A 21,574-nucleotide genomic window follows, 5' to 3' on the forward strand; every position below is an offset into this window, starting at 1 on the left:
TCGGGATCTGCTCTACAGAGACTCACATGCCTGTACAAAGGTCCACGTACAGTACAAGGAAACTCATTACAGAATTATTTATAATACTGAAAACCTAGAAAAAAAAAACCTAAATGTCCGACAATGGGAAAAAATATTAGGTTGGCCAAAAAGTTCGTTCGGGTGTTTCATATGTTGTGACAGAAAAACCAGTTAACTAAATTATGGTACGTGCATATTCTGGAATATTCCTCAGCCATTAAGAAGAATGCAGTAGATCTAGAAACAGAGTCACAGAGGTAGAAAACAAACTAATGGTTACCAGGGGGTAAGGGTGGGGAGGGATATATTGGGAGACTGGGATGGACATATACACACTACTATATATAAAATAGTTAACTAATAAAGCCCTGCTGTATAGCACAGGGAACTCTACTCAATACTCTGTAATGGCCTATATAGGAAAAGAATCTAAAAGAGAGTGGATGTAAGTGTATGTATAACTGATTCATTCGCTGTACACCTGAATCTAACGCAACATTATAAATCAACTATACTCCAATAATAATTTAAAAAAAGAATGCAGTAGGTCTAATAATTTAAAAAAAGAATGCAGTACTGATCGGAATATCTCCAAGACATATTATAATATAGAAAAAAAGAAACTGCAGAACAATAAGCACAGTATGAGGCCATATATGCAAAAAAAACCTCTGCGTGTATTTGCACTTAAATGTATGTGAGAGAAAGGGGACTAAAAAGGCACCCACCACACCTAGAACTCAGGGTACCTCAGGGGAGGGGACTGGAACTAGGGGCTTCCTCGGGGGGTAGTCAGTGTGCTTCTGCATTGTTTGATTCTTTTACAGCATGAATGTATTCACACATTACCTGTGTAATTTAAAAACCATTTTTAATACACGAAAAGCGAGTTCTGGTTCAGCTTTGCAGCAGGGGTAATTAGGCTGCAGCGTCTGAGAGGAGCTAAAAGGCAGGCAAAAATGAAAGCGTGCTCCTGAGAACTGGGAGAGGCCCCACTCCCCTCCCCAATTACGTTTCCTGTTTTCTCCTCATCTGCAGTCACCTGCGGTCTTGAAATACGTTATATACCACATTTCATATCACAGGCAGAAACAACGCTTTCTCTTCCGCCTCCTCCCCCGAGGACACACCGATTGCGCGTTTTAATTGAATAGTCGGAGGTTCGTGTTATGAAGTACGAGTGAGGGCAGTTCCAGCTGTGCATCGTTTTCCCCTTGCTGTGATTCTGAAAATAAAGGGTCCCATAAGCACCCAAGTGGGCAACCCCTGCCCCCCTCCCCCCTTCCAACCTTTGTGGCACAGGACGCAAGCCATGTAGGAAGCCTCCGGAAACCGAGGGCGCATCTGTGTCGACGGAGAATTTCTGGCCTCCGTTTAAAACCGGGGTGGCCAAGTTAGTAGCTGTCATTCTGAAGGACAAGATCAAAACAAAAAGTTTGGAACTCATGGCCAAAGACCGGGCTTGTCCTTAACTTTCTCCTCTGGCCTTGGCACAAAGATGCTAGGAAAGGACAGAAACACTGAAATAGGATTATCTCCGGCAGCCCCATGTGTCACTTACTGGTGGGCCCGATCTCTCACACCTTCCCTTCCTCTATCTCCCTCCCCAGCTCTGACTATCAATCTCTGAGAGACCCTGCAAATCTTCAGGACGCTCAAACTCAATGAATAGTTCAATGATGCATGATGGAATATTAAACAGCTGATAAAAACATATTCTAAGAATATTTAATGGCATAGGAAAATGATCACCAAATACTGTTAGATAAAAAACTGTGTATACAAGATCATCCCAATCATGAGGAAAAAAAGTATGCATGCATTTTTAAAAACTTGGAAGAATATATACCAAAATGGTGAGAATGGTTGCTTTTGGCTTGGAGGGGCTGTAGGAGCTGCTGCTTTTCTGTTCCAAATTTTCTACAGTAGGCATATTTTACCTTTTTTTTTTTTTTTTTTTTGTGGTACGCGGGCCTCTCACTATTGTGGCCTCTCCCATTGCGGAGCACAGGCTCCGGACGCGCAGGCTTAGCGGCCATGGCTCACGGGCCCAGCCGCTCCGCGGCACGTGGGATCTTCCCGGACCGGGGCACGAACCCGTGTCCTCTGCATCGGCAGGCGGACTCTCAACCACTGCGCCACCAGGGAAGCCCCATATTTTACTTTTATAATCAGAATTAAAATATTATTTTTTTAAGATTCTATGATGATACTTTCCTAGGCAGGAAAGTGGCCTCAGATATTTTAGCAAAATCTTTAGTTACAGCCAAAAAGTTGCTTTATGTACAGATAACCAGAAAATTTGGTGAAGTATTCAGCTTTCTGGCAGTTTTATTGTATATAAAACATTTATTTTCCCAATAACACAATAAAACCTTATTATTCTTCTTATTATAACATATTTATATGCAATATAACATTATTATACAGTATGCCTTATTCTTATAAAGATTCATGTGAACCAGAAGTCAAAGTCAAATCACATACCCTGAAACATGCAGCAAAAAGTCTTGCTGAAACAATCAGGTGGATGATAGCCCTATCTGTTACCTCCGGTGTTACCAAGGGAGTGAATGCCACTTATTATCCCATATTATCAGCCATAAGAACCACAAGAGCACTGCTAAGTTCCCAGAGGTTAAAACAACAACAACTCCAGTATGCCTAACACATCAAACGTCACGATTTCCCTGGCTCCAATTAAGCTGAGCTGAGAGGAAACTGACAGTAGTAGCGATGCCCTGAACTGGGAGAGAGAAATCTGGGGGCCTTTCGGAGGAGAAATAAAACCTGCCAAAGCTAGCAGCACCCCTTAGGGGCCCCAGTACCTTTCAGTGGGGGAGCAGCTTAGGGGATCCTGACGAAGCACAAAGGAAACCATCCTCACCATACAGGGAGAAGGCCCAGTTTTGGCAAATCCAATAGATGGAACTCTGGATTTTAATACACCGGATCAATTCCAGAGTGGCTTTTCATTCTATAGAAGGATTCACAGCAGGATGCTATTAGATAGCCAGCTCTCCTAGTGCATGTAAAAGGGGATTCAACAGACAAAAATTCAGCTGTCACGTACCTTTATAGGAAGTCAATAGCTATATACACCTACACGGACGGACAGACAATATGCGAAGGGTTGTTTGTTTCTATTCCAGTTCCAGAGACCCTGCTGAGCTAAAAGCACAGACTTGCTTTCTCTACAGCCGTCTCCCCACCCAGCTCAAGGAGTCAAAGCAGGGAAGGGGTGGAGTTAAATTCCGCCACCTCGTTTGGAAGCAGAAGCAGAAGCAGGCAAGGACCTAAAAGAAATCAGGCTGGAGGAAACACAAGAAGTGTACCATGTCAGAGCTGGAAACATCCTTACGGATCACTTAATCCAACCCGCGCATTTGACAAAAAGGGAAACAGAGACTCAGAGGCAGGAAGTGACTTGTCCCGAGTCACAGAGTGATTTAGTGGCAGAGAGTGGTGCTGGGACCCAGGGCCCTGTCAAGCAGACCGCCGCTCTCAAATGGAAAAGCTGACTCAAGTGGCGCATAGATTTCTTTCTGCTGCTAGAATTCTGGGACATTGGGCTTGTGCTGATGCCAGTCGGGAGGAGAAGGGTCATGGAAAATGACCCAGAAGCCCGTGGGCTCACCAAGGCACCTCTGGCCCACACAAGGCAACTGAGGCGGTGGAGGCCAGGAGACGCTGGTGCCCCTCTTCTGCATCTTCTCTCCCACCTCTAGCTCCCATTTCCTTCACTGCTGACTCAAGCCTGAGCCTCAGCCTGGCCTCTGCTCAAGAGCCCCAGGGCTACCGAACCCAGCCAGCCAGATTCTAGGTGAAATAGCTCCACCTCAGCCAGGGGTGACCCTTGCCCAGGGTGGGTCAACTTTCCCACAAAGGCCTGACAGATTCCCTTCAAATCAGGCCATTTAGAGTTTCCTAGGTGTTCTGGTCATTGTTATCTCCAATCTGTTAAAAAGAGAAAAAAAAAAAAGGTTTACTCACAGGCCTCTGGATGAACGCCCAGCTGTCCTCTGGGGAGCCTGAATTTGCCTCTGCCTCCATCTGGTCTCATTTAAAGGGGATCTGAAGAAACCCAGTTCCTGCCTCAGCGCCAGTGCTCAGAGCTGGGGGCCTCTGCTGCGAAAGGAAACTGAACACGACCTCACACCTCATCAGGGCCGTGAAAGCGCAGAGCTCTGCTCCCGAGAGGGCCCTGGCAGGAGAAACCTGAGCCCTGGGTCCTGTCCCCGAGAAGGCCCGTGAATCTTTTGCCCAGTCACCTTTAAGTGAGTGGAAGGGATGACCCCACTGCAGGGCCAGCGGAGAGCGTGCTGCATAATTCAGCAGATGGCTGCCTCTAATGAGAAGACACTGCAGAAGCGGGAACGTTATCTCCCCCTCCCGAGCATGTGGTCCTTCCTCTGTGCAGGCAGCAGAAGCCTCCTCCTGCCACACCGAGGAGGAAGGGTCTGTGTTTCAAATTTATTCTGCGCGCCTCCTCCAGTTGTTACTTAAAATAATCCATCATTACGTGGCTGGTGGCTCCAAGATTTTTATTTAAAGTATGGGAAAGAAAGAAAGAAAAGAAGGAAGGGAGGGAGGGAGGGAGGGAGAGAGGGGAGGGGAGGGAAGGAAGGAAGGGAGGGAGGGAGGGAGGAAGGAAGGAAGGAAGGAAAGGAAGGGAGGGAGGGAGGGAGGGAGGGGAGGGGAGGGAAGGAAGGGAGGGAGGGAGGGAGAGGAGGAGAGGGAGAGGGGAAGGAAGGAAGGAAGGAAGGAAGGAAGGAAGGAAGGAAGGAAGGAAAGGAAGGAAGGGAGGGAGGAGGAGGGAGGGGAGGGAAGGGAGGGGAGGGAAGGGAGGGAGGGAGGGGAGGGAGGGAGGGAGGGAGGGGGGGGAGGGGAGGGAGGGGAGGAAGGAAGGAAGCCCACATAGCCATGACTGTGCTGTCTGGGGTTTAAGCTGAGAATCTTTTTTAACATCAGAGTCTTCAAAGCACCCAAGTATACTCTTCTCAACCTCCATGAGTATACTGAGGTGGGGGTGGGGGTGTCGCAGTGAAAAGAGGGGGAAGAGGGGACATGGCAGGATTTTTATTTCTTGGAAACATGATGAAAAGGCCAGAGTTTTTTTATATAAAAACGAATCTGAAAAAAAAAAAAAGAATCTGTGTCATCTGGAAGGTGTTTCATTGCTTCATCCACTGACCAGCAGTAACACTTTGGACTAAGTCATTTGGTCTTCCTGAACCCATAAAATGAAAAGAACAGTAATACTCATCCAGGAAGCTGCTGGGGAAAATGAAATCATACAGATGGAAGCGTTTTGAGATCGTTGAAAGAGACATGTTACACTTATCTACAGTATTCTTTTTCTTTCTTTTCTTTTCTCTGTCTCTTTCTTTCTGGAATGTGGTTTTAACGTAAATGCAACTGAAAGCGCTCCTCAATTGCGCACGATAATACAAAACCAAGGCTCTGATAATCCAGAAACCCATGCAAGTCCAGAAATCAGTCCTATTTAGTTCTGGAATACCTTTATCCAGGGGACTTATCTTTCTAATTAGTTTTGCTCAGGCTAATGCAACGGGTTCGCTCCCTTACAGCACAAAAAGTGAGGGGCCATACTGGGTAACAAAGCCAGCAATTAATAGAAAATTTACAGCAGAGACTCTACAAAGTAAATGCTGTGCACATGACTGCAGATCAAAATCTCATTATACTATACAGACAAATCGCTCGGCTGTAATGCAGTTTTGTAATAATGCCGCGAACACTCACATTTCCAGGTTTTAGGATATGAAGAGGAAATGGGGCTTATACCGGCCTCTCACGGGGAAGCTCTGAGAGGGCTGTCGTGTGTGCCGTGTCCACCACTATATCCCCAGCACCTGGCACAGGGCCTGGCAGAGTCGGTGCCCAATAAACACATGTTGAAGGAATGAATGAAAATAAAAGTGCGTGAATTAACAAATGAAATGTTCCCAGCCTGGGAGCAGAAGTGAGATCTCACCCATCTTCACACCTACCCTTTTCCTAGTTAAAACCCTCAGCAAGCCTTTCCTGTCACCCACCGCCCCTGTCCACTGCTGGATCAGGTCCCCTTGTAATGAATTATCCTAGCGGGTAGTAGCACTCCTCTGCAGCACATCACAAAGATAATTATAATTATTTGTGTCTGCCTCCACTACTAGACTGTAAACTCCCGGAGGGCAGGGGCCATGTGCATTTGTGGGGAAGAGGGTGGACATTGTAATTTCCCTCCAACTTTTAATTTTGAAAAGTCTCAAACACACAGAAAAGTTGGAAAATAGTACAATGATCATTCATATACCCACGACCTAGATTCAAGAATTTTTAATATTTGGGGCCATGCAAATTTTCTTCAGTGCTGTATTCACAGTAGAGGTATGGGTGGATATTGGGGTTTTCCTCTCCCTGCTTGGGGCACCATATGACTTTTAGTGCGAGGTGGGGAGATGGCTGAGGCAGGGCACTTCAATGGGAATCAAGGTTAAGTGTCATTTGATAGCAAGACCAGAGTGCAGCCACCTACAGGCGGTTGCCTTGGGATAGCTGCCCCGGGACAGTTGCCCCAGGACCAGCACAGCTAGGGCAGCGTTAGGCCCTGCAAGCTCTTTCTTTAGGGAGAAAGACCATTACCTGGCTGCACCGTGCCTTGCCAAGTTACCTTGGACAAGTCATGGAACCTCTCAGAGTATATATTAACAGCAGCCCAAGCCACCTCACAGGCAGGGGCTGGGGATGGAAACATCCCAAGAATCTTCTATAGTTCTCTAATTATTTCACCGTGTCCACAATTTGCCTCTCCAACTAGACTGCAATAAGCGTAAAAGCCAGGAACTATGTCTACTACTTTTTTCTGGTATAGTTAACCGGAGCCAGCCATAGTGCTGGACACTTAGCAGTTAATCAAATAAACACTTGTGGACATGATGAAGAAACAGTTTTGTCCTACAGAATCTTTGTGGTGTTCATTCAGATGGGATGGGATTGTATTATGTACACAAAAGCTGAACTTCCAAGTTGCATGCATGCCCAAATAAGGATCCTATCCAGCAACTCTAAGGTCTGTTTTTGTCACTAATGATGTTACATTACAAGCCAGTGACCCTCAACTGACTCTGGAAAGGACAGCCCATCCCTCACACACACACCAGAGCACTACTTGCAGGGCACCATGTCTCAGAGCTCATTAAAAAGAACTCCTAAGCCAGGCACACTTAGGTTTAGTCTCCAGTCTTCTTTTCCCAAATCCTGGATACTCGTTCCCAGGAAGAAACAATCAGCAGCCAGACGTCCAAAGGCCTCCCGAGTTAATTCCATCTTCCCCCGGTGAATTACAACTTCTTGCAGACACAAAGGCAGGCAGAGAGACAAATGACACATAAACAAGGGCTTCACTAGCTGGGGGAGGGGGGCATGGAGAGTGACGTCAGTTTTCCCAGAAACCCATTTATCACGATAACAAGGTCTCAAGTGCTCGGGCTGCTCTTTCAGCTTCAGAATCTGGCATACAATTATGTTCTTCATCATACAGTAGGGCAAGGCCCGCCAGAGCAAACTGGAAACAACCAAAGCAAACCAAGTGGCCCTAAATCACCCCCACCTCCATTTGCAGAACAAAGGGATCTCTGGGTTGCCGGAGGTGAAACACAACCTTCTGGAATGTTCCCCTTTGCTACAACGGCCCTGCAATCTTAATTCAGGTTAGGGGGACTGGTGAGAGAGTATGGGCAGGTCGATGCAAATTAATTAGCTGACAAGAAAAATCACTAGTGTCCTTCTTGGTCACTAAGGATGGAGCAAGTGTAATCCAGGAGACTAAGTCCTCTACTTAAGGCATGCCATCTCTAAAATGCAGATAATGGAGGAGCAGAAAGGTACTCTGGGAACCCTCAAAACACTAAAGCAATACATATTACAGTGCCAATCTTGGGGAGAAGAGAATTCTCTCAGATTCCATTATCACAGAGCACTGCCTCCCATCTTCTGCTGGTCCTTCCACATCATGACTGCATAAGGAGCTCCATGCTGGGGTCTTTCAGGGGGGTGGGGGAGGTTCCAAAGAAATCACCTTGCCCTTCCAAACAAGAACAAGAGGATGGAATAAATGTATCCATTTCCTGGAGAGGAAATGCTATCAGACTCTGGATTCAGATTTTGAAAACAAATCAGTTTCAATTACACCAAATATCTAGAGGCTATGTATATTTTTTGCACTGAAATTGCATTGCATGGAGTATTTCCCTAAATAAGTAAGCCACAAGGTTTAGTGTGTGTGTGTGTGTGTGTGTGTGTGTGTGTGTGTGTGTGTATGTGTGTGTATGTGTGTGTAGTGTCATGGGATCTGACCTTCCTCTACTTCACTCTCCTTCCTCACCTCAGGGTGCTGGTAATTGTGGGCTTCTTAAAATCCCAGATACCCATGGATGAATAGAAAGGCTAGGTTGTTCCCTCAAATGGAATCATCCCCTCCCTTGGCAACGAAACTTCTGGTCTAAAAAAACAAACATGGAGGCTCGGGTCACTTCAGTATAATTTCTCTGCACATCCCAGTCTGGAAAACTTCAGTTCGTTAAATGAAGATTTTTTTTTTTTCCAGAGTCGACTGCCAACAAAAAGAGAGAGAGGGCACCGCTTTTGCAAGCGTCGCACTGATTTTCCTTAGTCCCCATAACAAGAAGCCAGCTCCACAGGTTTTGGCACACAAGCCAGTTACACTGAACACGCACCGGAGACAGATCCCCCTGCCCAGAGGCCCGCAAAACCCTGGTCAGGTGCTCAGAAACACGCCAAAGTACGCAGCCAACCACCTACAGGCCAGCGGACTGCACCCCACAAAACGCACAAATGGGACCCAGAGGCACACAGCACAAGCAGACGGCGAGAGAAGCGTCCGGACACAGGGACAAGCACCAGAGAGGCGAGCACACTCCAAGAAACTGGCGGACTCATCTAGGGTCACAGACAAGCCGGGCACCGCCGCCCGCCCGGGGAGGCAGGAGCGCGCGCGCGTGCACTCATACGCACACAGTGATACACACACAGACGCAGTCACATATGTAATGCATATGGAGAAACCCTACCCCAGCCAGTCACCTCCCCGCCCCCCTCACCACTCGCCGCCTCCTGCCCCAGGCTCACCCCAGCCCCGAGCCCCTCTGGCTGAGGAGGCCCGGGTCCCGGCGGGCTGCGGGGCGCAGGGGCGCGGCCCGGCAGCCGGAGGGAGCGAGGCCAGCGTGCCGGGACCCGGAGGGCTTGGCGGCCAGTGCGGCCGTTCATTCGGCAACGCCCCAGCGGCGGGGCCGCAGCTGCAGCCAGGGAGGCGGCGGCGCCGACTGCAGCTCTTGGGCAATGCAAGTTCAGTCGCTGGCCCGCAACCCGGACCAGGCCCCCCACCCGCACGCCAGCCACCACGGTTCTGGGGGACGGGAGGCTAGGGGACTGAGTCGCTGACCCCGCGCCTTGGCTCCTGGACGCTGCCCACTGCCCTCCTCGCGGTGGAGGTGGCGGCGGCCAGGTCCCCTCGGTCCTTCCGAGGCCCCCGGCCCCGGCGCTGGCACCCACGCCCCGCACTCACCGCCTGGCGAGCTATATCGGTCGCTGCCATCGCTCCTGCCTCCGCCAGGGCTGCCACCGGCGCCTCCGCAACGGGAGCTTCAGCGCGAGCTACAGGAAACCGTTGAGCTCCTCCGACAAAGAGAAAGTGTTACACTTCGGGCGCGACCAAGTCCGGTGGGGGGAGGTGCAAGGGAGGGGCCCCCTCACCGCGGCTCCAACCTCTCCTCTATCGCCCACCCCCTCGGAAGTGGGGTGCGGGGAGGGGGCGGATTTAACGCGCCGCTTCCCTCTCCCGCGAGCCTAGTTCCGGCTCTCCCTGCAGCCTCAGTTGTAGGCCTTTGCGAAGGGGGGCGGGGGCTCCCCTCGGTGACCACGTCCTCTGCCCCCCCCTTCGCCACTGGGCTCCGTGGTACGTCCCGACCTCTGCTGAATTGTCACACACCCCCCTGCTCTCGCCTTACATCCCTGAGTCCCCAGACCCCGGAGGCTGGAAGGGAGCCCCCGCCCTTCGCCCCCGTCGCGCACAACTCGGCGGCAGAGCCCTGCGGTCCTCCTCTCCCTCATCCCCGCCCCCTGTACCCCCTCTTCCTCCTCACCGAGATCTCTGGGTGCTTGGAGGGGAGCGCCCGCCGCTGGAGTCTCGCTGCTCCACCACACCTCCCCCCACCTCCCCCATCCCGGCCAGGGAGTGCTGTTGGGGCGGGGGCGAGTTGCGGCACCTGCCGCCCCACGGTGGAGCTTAGAAAGGAGGCGGTTGGGGGGAGCCGCACTGCGGGCCCAGCAGCTGAGCTGTGACCTGCGGAGTCCGAGGCCAGCGGTCCTGAGACGAGACGCCCCTTCTGCCCTGGGGTTTCCACGCGGCGGGTGCTGTGGGCTGTCATTTCCGAGCTCACCACCGTTGGGTACTTCATACAAACGGACCCCACGCCTCCTCTCCCCACCGAGCCCTAGACGCTCAGCGTGTGAACGGAGGCTCAGACGACTCACTCCCTCGTAGTGCCTGGACCGCCGGGGAGTCTCAGAGGAGGGGCTTGGGGCTGAAGGCTCCCAGCTCAACTGAAGGGGATATTGGGGAGGAGCGCGGAGCTGCCTCCGGTGACTCTGTCCCGCCCCCTGATTTCCCCTTAACCTTGGGTCAGCCCGAGACTAGGCGGCCGCGGCGTGCAGGAGACCTTCCGAAGGCAGAGGCTCTGCCCGCCTGCTTTCCTTTTCCTCCCGGCCCACCGCCACCGCGGGTCCCCTCCCTTGCCCTCGGCACCTCTCCCCGTCTCCGGCCTGTCGCCCCGCACCCCCTCTCCTGGGAGTGGCCCCTTGTTAGCTTCTAGTGACAGGCGAACCCTGGCAGGTTTGGCGTGCCCGAGGCCCGAGCGGGCGGGACAATCCACTCCACTCCACTCCTTAAGAGGACAGGTGCCCTGGTCTCGGAGAGGGACTCAGACCCTCGAGTGGAACCCGGGACCGCGGAGGGAGACAGATCCATGGGCGAAAGCTGGGCCCGCGAGGGGGCTGGGATGCAGCGTGGGAAATGGCCCAAGGCGGGAGCGGCTGAGGCGGGGGCAGGAGGGAGGAAAGAAGAAAAACGGAACCAACGAGAGAGAAGGAGAAGGGACCCAACCCAGAGGCCCGTGCGCGCGGGGAGGGGGGAAGGCAGAGAAATTGGGGTGGCCATATGAAGCGCTCCCCTGGCAGTGTCCACCTGCCGGGACAGTGCTGCTCACACTGTCTCAGGGAGCTCTTTACGTGCGTGTGAACCTTGAGAACAAGGACTCCGCAAAATGCGTCCCCCAGTGCCTAGTTCGGGGCCTGGCATCCACCAAGCGCCCAATTAAGCATTTCCTGAACAAGCGGGCAGAAGACTTGGATTGGGAGGAGGGGTACAGAAGAAAGAAGAGACACAATCAAGAGGTGACTGTAGGGACAGAAGAGCCAAGTATTGGAGGTGCCAACTGTGCTGGAGACCTAGGAGGCGCCGAAAGAGAAGGGCCTGGCACAATCTGGGACAGTACAGGGGAGTTCTGTAGACAGACAGCGCAGGCCCACAGGGCAGACGGTGGTGGCAGAGAAGAGGGGCGGCTGTTGTCTCCAAGGCCCACCAGGGCGCTGGGGCAGGGCCTGGGCGAGGCGCCAGGCCCTGGATTGGGGTGGCAGCCATGTGCGGGGGCAGGGCTGTATATGAGGAACCGCTGTAAGGTTGGGCCGGGACCGGATGGGGGCGGGGAGTCAGAGGGGACTGGCCGCTTCCAGACTGGGTGTCTGGCAGGGAGACAGGTCTTCCCTGCAAAGACTGGGGCATGGAGGACTGGGAGGGGCTGGAGCTCATTAGCTCTGACCCGGACGTGGGATCTGGGTGACTGCGGGACGAGAGGCGCACATTTGGAAAGCAGAGCTGAGAGCTGATACCCGGAGCCTCGGCGAGCCGGCGGAGGGCCCAGCAGAGCTGGTCTGGCTGACTGCGGGGCTCCTGGGGAATCCTGCTTGCCCCCAGCAGCACCGCCCTCCCGCCTTAGCGCTCCACGCTCCCCAAAGCTCCGTGCATTTCGGCCCAGCGCTGGGGGTACCTTAGCGGGGAACCCTTGGTGCCCCGCCAGTGTGCCCCCCTCTGCCCACCTGTCCCTAGGGACCCTCAGAACCTCGCGGAGGCCTCCGCCTCCAAAACGCTAGACCTCGCAGACTGGAACCAAGTGTGTAACTCAAGTCTCCCTCAACCCCTTGGTCCCTGCAAGACCTGTCACCTGCGTCTGCAAGTGCCTCCCGGGGCTTGGGCTTCCCGGTTTCCGTGGGGTGTGGCTTGCTGTTGATGTGTGAGTAGGCGTGCATTTGTCTGTGTCAGTGTGCGTCAGCTGTGTCTGTGTGTTTCAGTGCATGTCAGTGTGTGTGTGTACGGGCATGTGCTTACTCCTATGTTTGTATTTGTTCTTGTGTACCTGCCAGTGTGTGTGTTTCAGTGAGTGTGTCTGTGTCGATGTGTGTGTGTCAGTGTGAATTTTTGGTGTGTGTTGGTATGTATGAGAAGGTGTGCGTGCCAGTATTGTGTGTGTGTGTGTGTGTACATGTCAATGTGTGTGTCAGTGGCTGTGTGCGTATGTGTAGAGAGGTTTTAGCTCACTGCGTTCTGGGCTTTACATACCTTACCTGACTCAATGCAGGAGGCCAGTAACTGAATGCTGTGGATTATAATACTTATTTAAACAAAGAAGCTTGGAGGGAGGGAGGGGAAAAAATAAAATGAAAACAAAGAAATTTGGAAATTCGCTGGGTTTGTCTTTGGTGCTGGGTCACTTGCCCAGGCACGGAGCAGACACGGGAGGGCCGAGGCAAGAGTCAGTTGCTCCGACCAACTGACGAGTGGTCAGTTGCTTTCTTGCATGTCTGTCCCTGTTGATGAGTGGGACCAAAAGATCCCCTTCCTGAAGAGGCACTGTGGACCCTCAGGCCCTGCCATGAACATGTCTTCATGTTCGATGTGTCCTGGTGGGGTCCCTTGGGCGCAACACAGTTATCTGGCAGGTGCTCAATGTTTGTTGAGTGAATGAATAAACGGAAGCCTGTAAATGTGGTGTTTTCAGTGTTTCCACTGTCCTTAAGGAAGCTGGAGCAAGCAGCGACTTCCCCAGGCCAGCAGGTGACTGTCATTAATTTGCTAATGTTGTTTGTGGAACCGGACTCCCCGGGGAGGGGAAATGGCCCTCCCTGCTAGATAGGAGGGGGCCTAATTATAGTCAAGCTTTAGCAAAGTCACCCTGACGGCTGGGGCAGGGGGTGCTCAGACTGGATGGGGGAAGGGGACAGGGCAGGGGAGGAGGGCCGTGAAGTGGAGCTAAGAGCTCAGCAAAGGGCTTTGTCCTGAAACTGTGGCTTTATGAAAGGAGAAAGAGGATACTAGCGTTGGTCTAAAGTGGAGACGCTCTGAGAAGCATCTGAAAAGTAAATTCAGAAAGCTGGAGGAAGAGGACAGGGTGAAGCAGAGGGAAAATGATCTGAGATTAACCAAATGCAGACAGTGCTGATAGAACCAGAAACTCAGTGAAGGGCTGAGTCAGGATGAAGTAAGGATTCCTTTGTGCATCATTACCTGTCGCCCCTGGCTTTACATTATTTTATTCCAGTGCTTCTCAAAATATGTCATTGTCTAGCAGTCTCAGCATCACCTGGGAAGTTAGAAATGCAAATTCTCAGGCCCCAGGCCAGACAGACCTACTGAATCAGAACCTTGAGGACTGGGACCCTTTGAATAAGTAAGTCCTCCAGGGGATTCTAATTTATGCTAAGGTTTGAGAACCACTGGTTTATCTGAAATCTAGCCATGGAGGGATGGGACACAGGACTGGGTAAAGTTTGGCAGGATATTGAGGGAAAATTCTGAAGCCTGGGCTGTAGCGATAATGGCAGATCCTGGTGGATTTCTACCAGTGGGCAGCATGAGAGTACAGAGTGCCTAGGGTTGGAGAAGAGGTACCAGAAAGATGGAGAGGGGACCCCTGTAGGGAGCTGAAAGTTTCTAAAGATAAACTTTGCTTCCTTTGAAATTTTACTCTTCATTCCACAAATATGAGCTGCATATCAGCCACTGTGCTCAGTGCCAGAGGACTCAAGAAAAATGGGTGCCAAGCACCTTTGCCATGACCTGAGGGAGCACCCAGGCCAGGTGCCAGATGATGGTTCCACAAACAACCAGTAACGTGATAAGTGATATAATCAGTCAGGAGCAAGACCTTGGAGAGGTGGAGACCCAGAGAGGTGAGGGAAGGCACCTCAAGGCCCATTTGGGGACTTCCATGGTGGTCCAGTGGTTGGGGCTCCACGCTTCCGGGGCGTGGGTTCGATCCCTGGTCGGGGAACTAAGCGCCCACATGCCCGTGCGGTGTGGCCAAAAAAAAAAAAAAGACCCATTTGGATTGAATCTTGAAGAAAGAGTAGTAGCTTATCTGGCCATCAAGGGGTGGGGGGAACAGTAGAAGAACACTATATGTAAAACTACAGAAGAAAAGGACAGAACATTTAGGGAATTCCAACTCTTGGCCAGAGGGAATGGTGGAGGAGAGGAGAGCGGTTGTAAATGCGGCTGGAAGAGAAGGTGGGGTCAGAGCTGGAAGGGGCACATTGGTCATATGCCAAAGAGCTTAGCCTTCATGCTCAAGAGTAGGGATTCTCGAGCTGTGCTCTCCAGGGACAACGCCTGCTCGTTCTGGAACCAGGCCCGGTGCAAATGAGACGGATGCGCACAGTGAAAAACAAATCAGTTAATGGGTAGAAACTTCTCTATTTTAATTTTTTTAACCATAAAGTTTTGCTCAGTCTTCGACAGATGCTCCTTCTTATCTGCTAGCAAGCAACAAAATGAATGAACATGTAGCAAAAGAATATTAAAGACAATCCCAGGACTGATTATGCTTAATTCAACAGTTTATTTTTTTTTCATGGACATCTGTGCTTGTGGCTATGATTTTGTGTTGCACACACATAATGTAGACGTATTTTCTGCTAGCAGAAGTGTTCTTTTGAAAAGTGTTCTATTTCATCTGATGCGATATCCTATATCAATTATTTCCTGGCATTCTAGAAAGACCATCATGACTTCCAGCTGCCGTGCCACCTGAACCAGTTGGAGAAACTGTCCATTAGATGGTGAGGAACCACCGAAGGGTTTTGAGCAGGGGGGCGATATGAATACATTTGCAATTTTGAAAGGTCACTCTGGCTCCAGGTTGGGGAGAAGATTGGAGCAGACAGCAATTGAAGCGATTAGGACTCAGGAACCAGAACACTGTTGTAGCAGTTCAGGCAAGAAAAGATGGTGACAGTGACATGGGACTGGAGTAGCATGGAGGGAACAGAGTCTGCTTTAAAATGGGCCACCCATTAAGGGCCTTGTGTGCCCTGCTAAGGATGCTGAGGTTTCACCCTGTAGGGAATAAAGAGCCTTTGAAGCAGTGTTTCTTGGTGGACGGTACCCGAGCTGCATCAGAATCACCCTTACTGCTTCTTATAGAGGCCAAGGCCTAGACCCCACCACAGACCTGCCGAGACAGAATCTTTGTTTGGTAGAAGTATGGGTGTGTAAGAAGATTTCCAGGTGGTTGTGAGGTGCATCGCAGCTGGAGAACCACCATGTAAAGGTTATTGAGCAGTGACATGGCAGTGAGATCTATGTTTACTCAGCACACTTGAGTCACCACAGAAGAACTCATTGAATGAGGGCAAGACCAAAGACAGGGAGACCAGTTAGGAGGCTACTGCCATAGTCCTAGGCTGGCTTTCTGTGTTGGGCAAGAGCCAGAACTCAAGAGAAGGCTGGGCACACTGCCCATATCAGGGATACTAATTGTCCTTAGACCCTGATTTGTACACATAGACTTAGACAAATGATACAATCTTGTGTTTCCTCAAACAATTCTTTTTTTTTTCTTTTTGGCTGTGCCAGGTCTTAGCCACTGGACCACCAGGGAAGTCCCCCTCAAACAATTCTTGTTCACCACAATTAGTCCTCAGTGGTCTTCCCAGAATCACAGAGTTAGTCTAAGATGTGTAATCATGTCAAATGCGTTGTGTACCTACCAGGGCACTGCACTAGGCACTGGGAGAGGTAGAGAGAAATATGAGGTATGGCTTCTGTTCTGAAGGAAGTTCCTGTCTAACTGGGGAGACGAGATATATATGCACTAAAAGTCAAATAGTAAATAACAAATGTGTCTTAAGGCAGTATCCAATATGAAGCATAGACAATAAATACAATGCTCTATTTCTGTTTTCTTTTTCTTTTGTTTTGTTTTTTGCTGCGCCGTGCGGCTTGCAGGATCTCAGTTCCCCGACCAGGGATCGAACCTGGGCCACGACAGTGAAAGCACCGAGTCCTAACCACTGGACTGCCAGGGAATTCCCCCAGGGCTCTAGCTCTTAACCTAGTGGTGATCACATGGGTGTTTGATTTATAAATATTGATTTTTGCTTTATCTTTCTGCTTTAGGAACTCTTTGGGATATGTGTTACATTTCACGAGATAAAAGAAGGTTTAAAAAGACAATAAGTTCTGTGAGTTGAATGACATTCACCCACAGCCCCTAGACATGGTACAGAATCTAGAGAAAGAAGGTCTCTACCCAGTGACCCTGCAGTCTTCCACAGATGAGCCACCAGCACTGTGAAAGGATTGAAATGAGCCACAGAGATGGAATCAAGATGGTAACGACACTCAGTGAGATACTGGCCTCACCATCACCACCATTAGTCATCGGTTAAGGTGAAGTCTTTTTTTTATCAATCTGTCAATGCTTTGCATTTAGGTATTGATTTAGCTTTGCATTCATATACATGTGCACATGTAGGCGTGTGCTCGCGTACATGTGCACACACACACACACACACACACACGCACAGCGTCTTATTCCAAAACAGATTTTATGGATCAATAAACTGGGAATAGAACGTCGGTATCAAAAAGGAGAATTCAGATATGCTGAATCTAGTGGGTTGATATAATTGCCATGATTAAGCTTTAAATAGGATTCTTAGCTTCTTGGAAGATATAACAAAAGGAGAAATACTAGCTGGCTTAGTTTTACATATTTTCTGTACACAGGGATCCCTGATTCATTAATCTCACAAATATTAATAGATAACCCACTGTGTGCCAAGTCTTAGACTAGGTGCTGGAGATCATTGGTGAGTAAAAACAAACTTGGTCCTGGCCTTCATGGAGCTTATGATCTAGTAGGGAGGACAGACAAACATCAAATAATCACACACATAAAATGAAGAAATAAAACTGCAGTAAGAGCAATTAAGGACATACTTATTGGGGGGGCGGTGCAGATTTGACTTAGTCTAGCTTGTCAGTGTAGGAGGCTTCGTGGAGGAAGTGATGTTTAAATCGAGATCTGCGGATTAAATAAGAGTCAGCTAGGTGAAGGGAGGACGGGAGTGAGAAGGGCATTCCAGGCAAAGGAAAGAGCATGTTCGAAGGCTCTGTTCAAGAAGCGGAAAGGAAAAAAAAAAAAAAGAAGCGGAAAGGAAGCTGGTGTTCCTGGAGTACAGACAGACTGGAGGGGAATGAAATGAGGCTGCAGACATAGGCACAGAGCCAGATAATCAGGGCCCTTGGCCATTGTACAGAGCTGTTTGGACTTTTTTACCCTAAGCAATGGGAGCCACTGAGGAGTTTGTGACAGGAGTGTGGCATGATCAGACTCGTGTTTTGAAAAGTTCCTTGGCTTCAGTATGGAGAGCATATTGAAGAGAAGAAAATGGAGGCAGAAAACCAGTTAGGGGAATTCCTTGGCGGTCCTGGTTAGGACTCGGAGCTTCCACTGCAGGGGCACAGGTTCGATCCCTGGTCTGGGAATTAAGATCCCACATGCTGCACGGCACGGCCAAAAAAAGAAAGAAAGAAAAAAAGAAAAAACCGTTAGGAGGCTCTTTTAGTCTTCCAGCTGAAAGATCATGGAGGCTTGTACTAGGGCAGTAGAAGTAGAGATGGAGAGAAGAGAACTTATTGGGGAGCTATTTAGAAGGTAAAGACAACCCAGATTTGGTGATGTGGGAGACGAGGAAGACAGATATGCCGAAGTTGACTCTTAAGTTTCTGACTTATATGGTCCTGCAATTCGTTGAAATGGGGAACACTGGAGAACCTCAGGTTCGAGGAAGAGAGAGAAAGTCTTTGGCTCCAGTTTGGGATTAGCTTGAGTTTGAGATGCTTTTGAGACATTGAAGGGGAAGATGTCGAGTAGGCAACTGGAGCTCCCAGAAGAGGGGCCAGGACCAGAGCTATAAATCTAGAAGTCATTGGTGTATAGGTAGTGTGTAAAGCCATGGGAATAAATGAAATGACCTAGGGAGAAAGTAAAGAAAGGACCCAAGACTGATCCCTGAAAAACACCAGCATTTCGAGAAGAAGAACCTGAGAAGGGAACTGCAAAGGAGAAACTAGAGAGGTTGGAGGTAAACCAGGATCATGGGCTGCCGAAGCCCAAGGACAAGAGGATTTCAAGAAGGTCGTCAACAGAATTGAATACTGCCAAGAGGTCAAAGGAAGTAAGGGAAAACTGTTCACAGACTTTAGGGTCCATGGAGGTCATTGAGCTCAACAAGAGCTGTTTCAGGGGAGACATGGTGGCAAAAAATGGCTTGAGCGTGTGGAAGAACGATTGGGAAATGACTAAATGGATTCAGGAAATATAGTCAGTTATTTGGGGAAGTTTGGCTGTGAAGGAAAACAGAGATGGTAGCTAGAGAAGGATGTGGGAGGTTGGAGTTTCTTTAAAGATGGCAGAAAAGACCTGCGAAGGTTTGAATGTTGTTGGAAAGGATCCAGGTGAGAGAGTGATAGAAGATGTGCAGTAATGTGCTGCTAAATGTTTGACAGCTGGTTCTCTGAGAAGGAAAAAAAAGAAAAAAGCAACCCTGATATGCAGCATTTGCTTATTTCCGTGGTGTAAATATTCTCACCACAACTGATTTCAAGCTCTCAATGTGAGTGCGTTCTCAAGCCCTGCAAGTAGGCTCCAGCACACCACCAACGGCAGAAAGCATTGAAATATTTATCAGTTACCTTTTTCTTTTGTCAATTTCTTGTACGTGTCCTTTGCCTGCTTTTATACTGGAACACTTTTTTCCTTGTTAATTCATATGAGCTCTTTATATATATGGATATTAACACTGTCATTTATTTATAGCAGACTTGTGGAAAGAAGTTTAAAATATTTGTACAGTCAAAATCTATCAGTATTTCCCTTTATGATTTTTTCCCTTGGTGTTCTGCCCTTCTTTGTGAATTAGTAAATTGGCCCTCTGCTTTGATTTATGTGAAATTGGCTCTCATGAACTAGCTTTCCTGAGGCTGAGGTGTTTTAAATCTCAAAGGTGATGAACAGACTGTGGCTCTTAGTGAATCCACCAAGGTACTAACCATCTTGTGAGTTCTTCTGGTGGCCAGGTAACACCTCTAACCTCATCTTTTCAATTCCTTATTTCAGATATCATACTAAGACAGAAGGCACTTGCCAAGAGCCTGCCCTCTCTTTTAAAATTTCTACTCCAATAATTTGAATCTGCGTTTCAATCACCTGCACAGATATTCTCCCTACCACGGCAAATAAGACATTCAGGGACTTTTAGTAAGCTAGTGACATGATTCTATCATCACCTGCCGAGAAGGACCTCAAGAGATAATCAGACCTAGTATTTTGCTCCTAATAGAAGTAAGTAAAGTAAAATTGTAACCATTGACTTTAGCACATATTTTCCATACTCAACTGGTCAATATTAAATAACTTGATAAAGTAGATTCATTCACCTCAGGCCATATTGACTTGCAGCTAATTCAACCAAGCCTGCTCATGGGTAATTCATGTTACTTAAAATCAGACATCCCATAGTGTCAATCACCAGCTGCAGGATCAAGTCAAGGATACGGCCAGGGCTTCCCTGGTGGTGCAGTGGTTGAGAGTCCGCCTGCCGCTGCAGGGGACACGGGTTCGTGCCCCGGTCCGGGAAGATCCCACGTGCCGTGGAGCGGCTGGGCCCGTGAGCCATGGCTGCTGGGCCTGCGTGTCCGGAGCCTGTGCTCCGCAACGGGAGAGGCCACAACGGTGAGAGGCCCGCGTACCGCAAGAAAAGAAAAAAAAATGGATACGGCCAGGGTTTCCAGGGTTGGGAAGCCAGTGGAATGAATTCACTTATTTGTTTATTCAATAAAGGTTTACAGAGCACTGTACATAACGCTGGGGATACAGCAGTGAACAAGTGCTATTATGGAACTTACAGTCTAGGTGGGCGTGGAGGGAAAGACATACAGGCTATTATAATACAACGTGATAAAGAGAACCACTGGATGCTACGGGGCCCTCAGGGGATGGGTACCTAATTCTGGTAATTAAGTAAGGCTTTCCAGAGGTAGTGATAACTAAGTTGAGGCCTGAATGGCAGTAGGAGTTGGGCGAACAAGACAAAGGCAATGATCATCTCATCAAGCTGAGGTCTAAGAAGAAAACACTAGTAACCAGAAATGGGTGGAGAAATGCCAGATGGTCAGCAAAGGTTCAGAGGTGGGTTCCAGTGGTGTGAGTCCATTATCTTGAGCTAGAGTCAAAAACCAAGGGTGGGGCTTCCCTGGTGGTACAGTCGTTAAGAATCTGCCTGCCAATGCAGGGGACACGGGTTCGAGCCCTGGTCTGGGAAGATCCCACATGCCGCGGAGCAACTAAGCCCGTGCGCCACAACTACTGAAGCCTGCACGCCTAGAGCCCATGCTCCGCAACAAGGGAAGCCGCTGCAATGAGAAGCCCGCGCACCACAACGAATAGTAGCCCCTGCTCACCACAAGTAGAGAAAGCCCGCACGCAGCAACAAAGACCCAATGCAGCCAAAACTAAATAAATTAAATTAATTAATTAAAAAAAAAAACAAGGGTGAGCATGGATGTGTATATTGCAGGTGGGGGAGTAGGTTCCAGAATTAAGAACCTTTCATTCTCCTGCAGAGACATGGGGCGTGGGGACTTTGAAGAGCAAGTACTTTAAAAAAAAATATTTAGGGCTTCCCTGGTGGCGCAGTGGTTGAGAGTCCGCCTGCCGATGCAGGGGACACGGGTTCGTGCCCCGGTCTGGGAAGATCCCACGTGCCGCGGAGCGGCTAGGCCCGTGAGCCATGGCCGCTGAGCCTGCGCGTCCGGAGCCTGTGCTCCGCAACGGGAGAGGCCACAACAGTGAGAGGCCCGCGTACAGCAAAAAAAAAAAAAAAAAAAAAATTTAGTTGTTTATTTGGTTGCACTGGGTCTTAGTTGCGGCACGCGGGCTCTTTAGCTGCGGCATGCATGTGGGATCTAGTTCACTGACCAGGGATCAAACCCAGGTCCCCTGTATTGGGAGCTCGGAGTCTTAACCACTGTGCCACCAGGGAAGTCCCAGCAAGTACTTTTTAAAGTAAGCAAACAACAAGGTCCTACTGTATAGCACAGGGAACTATATTCAGTATCCTGTGACAAACC

At 49.6% G+C, this 21,574-nt stretch overlaps 1 protein-coding gene and 1 long non-coding RNA gene across 20 annotated transcripts in view; one reads left to right on the forward strand and one right to left on the reverse strand.

The window, feature by feature from the left end:
• SEPTIN6 (septin 6) overlaps positions 1–9,905 on the reverse strand; it is a 66,221-nt gene extending 56,316 nt beyond the window's left edge. For 5 of the 19 annotated variants that reach the window (XM_027089604.1, XM_027089601.1, XM_027089610.1 and 2 more), the window contains exon 1: positions 9,611–9,720. In XM_027089604.1, the coding sequence (XP_026945405.1) occupies positions 9,611–9,640 (30 nt within the window). In that variant the 5' untranslated portion in view covers positions 9,641–9,720. Of the gene's footprint in view, positions 1–1,063; positions 1,168–1,310; positions 1,400–4,014; positions 4,096–9,610 lie in introns of those variants that run through there. The other 14 variants (XM_027089603.1, XM_027089600.1, XM_027089602.1 and 11 more) reach the window with 9 other exon arrangements.
• A 5,202-nt stretch (positions 9,906–15,107) lies between these two features.
• LOC113610982 (uncharacterized) lies at positions 15,108–20,035 on the forward strand. The gene is made up of 3 exons (XR_003429313.1): positions 15,108–15,216; positions 16,556–16,828; positions 19,563–20,035. It is a non-coding gene; the product is annotated as an uncharacterized LOC113610982 (long non-coding RNA).
• The last annotated feature ends 1,539 nt before the right edge of the window (positions 20,036–21,574 follow it).

Source organism: Aethalodelphis obliquidens, unplaced genomic scaffold (assembly GCF_003676395.1).
Source record: "Aethalodelphis obliquidens isolate GAN/ISIS:26980383/991018 unplaced genomic scaffold, ASM367639v1 scaffold66, whole genome shotgun sequence".
NCBI classification, from domain to species: domain Eukaryota; kingdom Metazoa; phylum Chordata; class Mammalia; order Artiodactyla; family Delphinidae; genus Aethalodelphis; species Aethalodelphis obliquidens.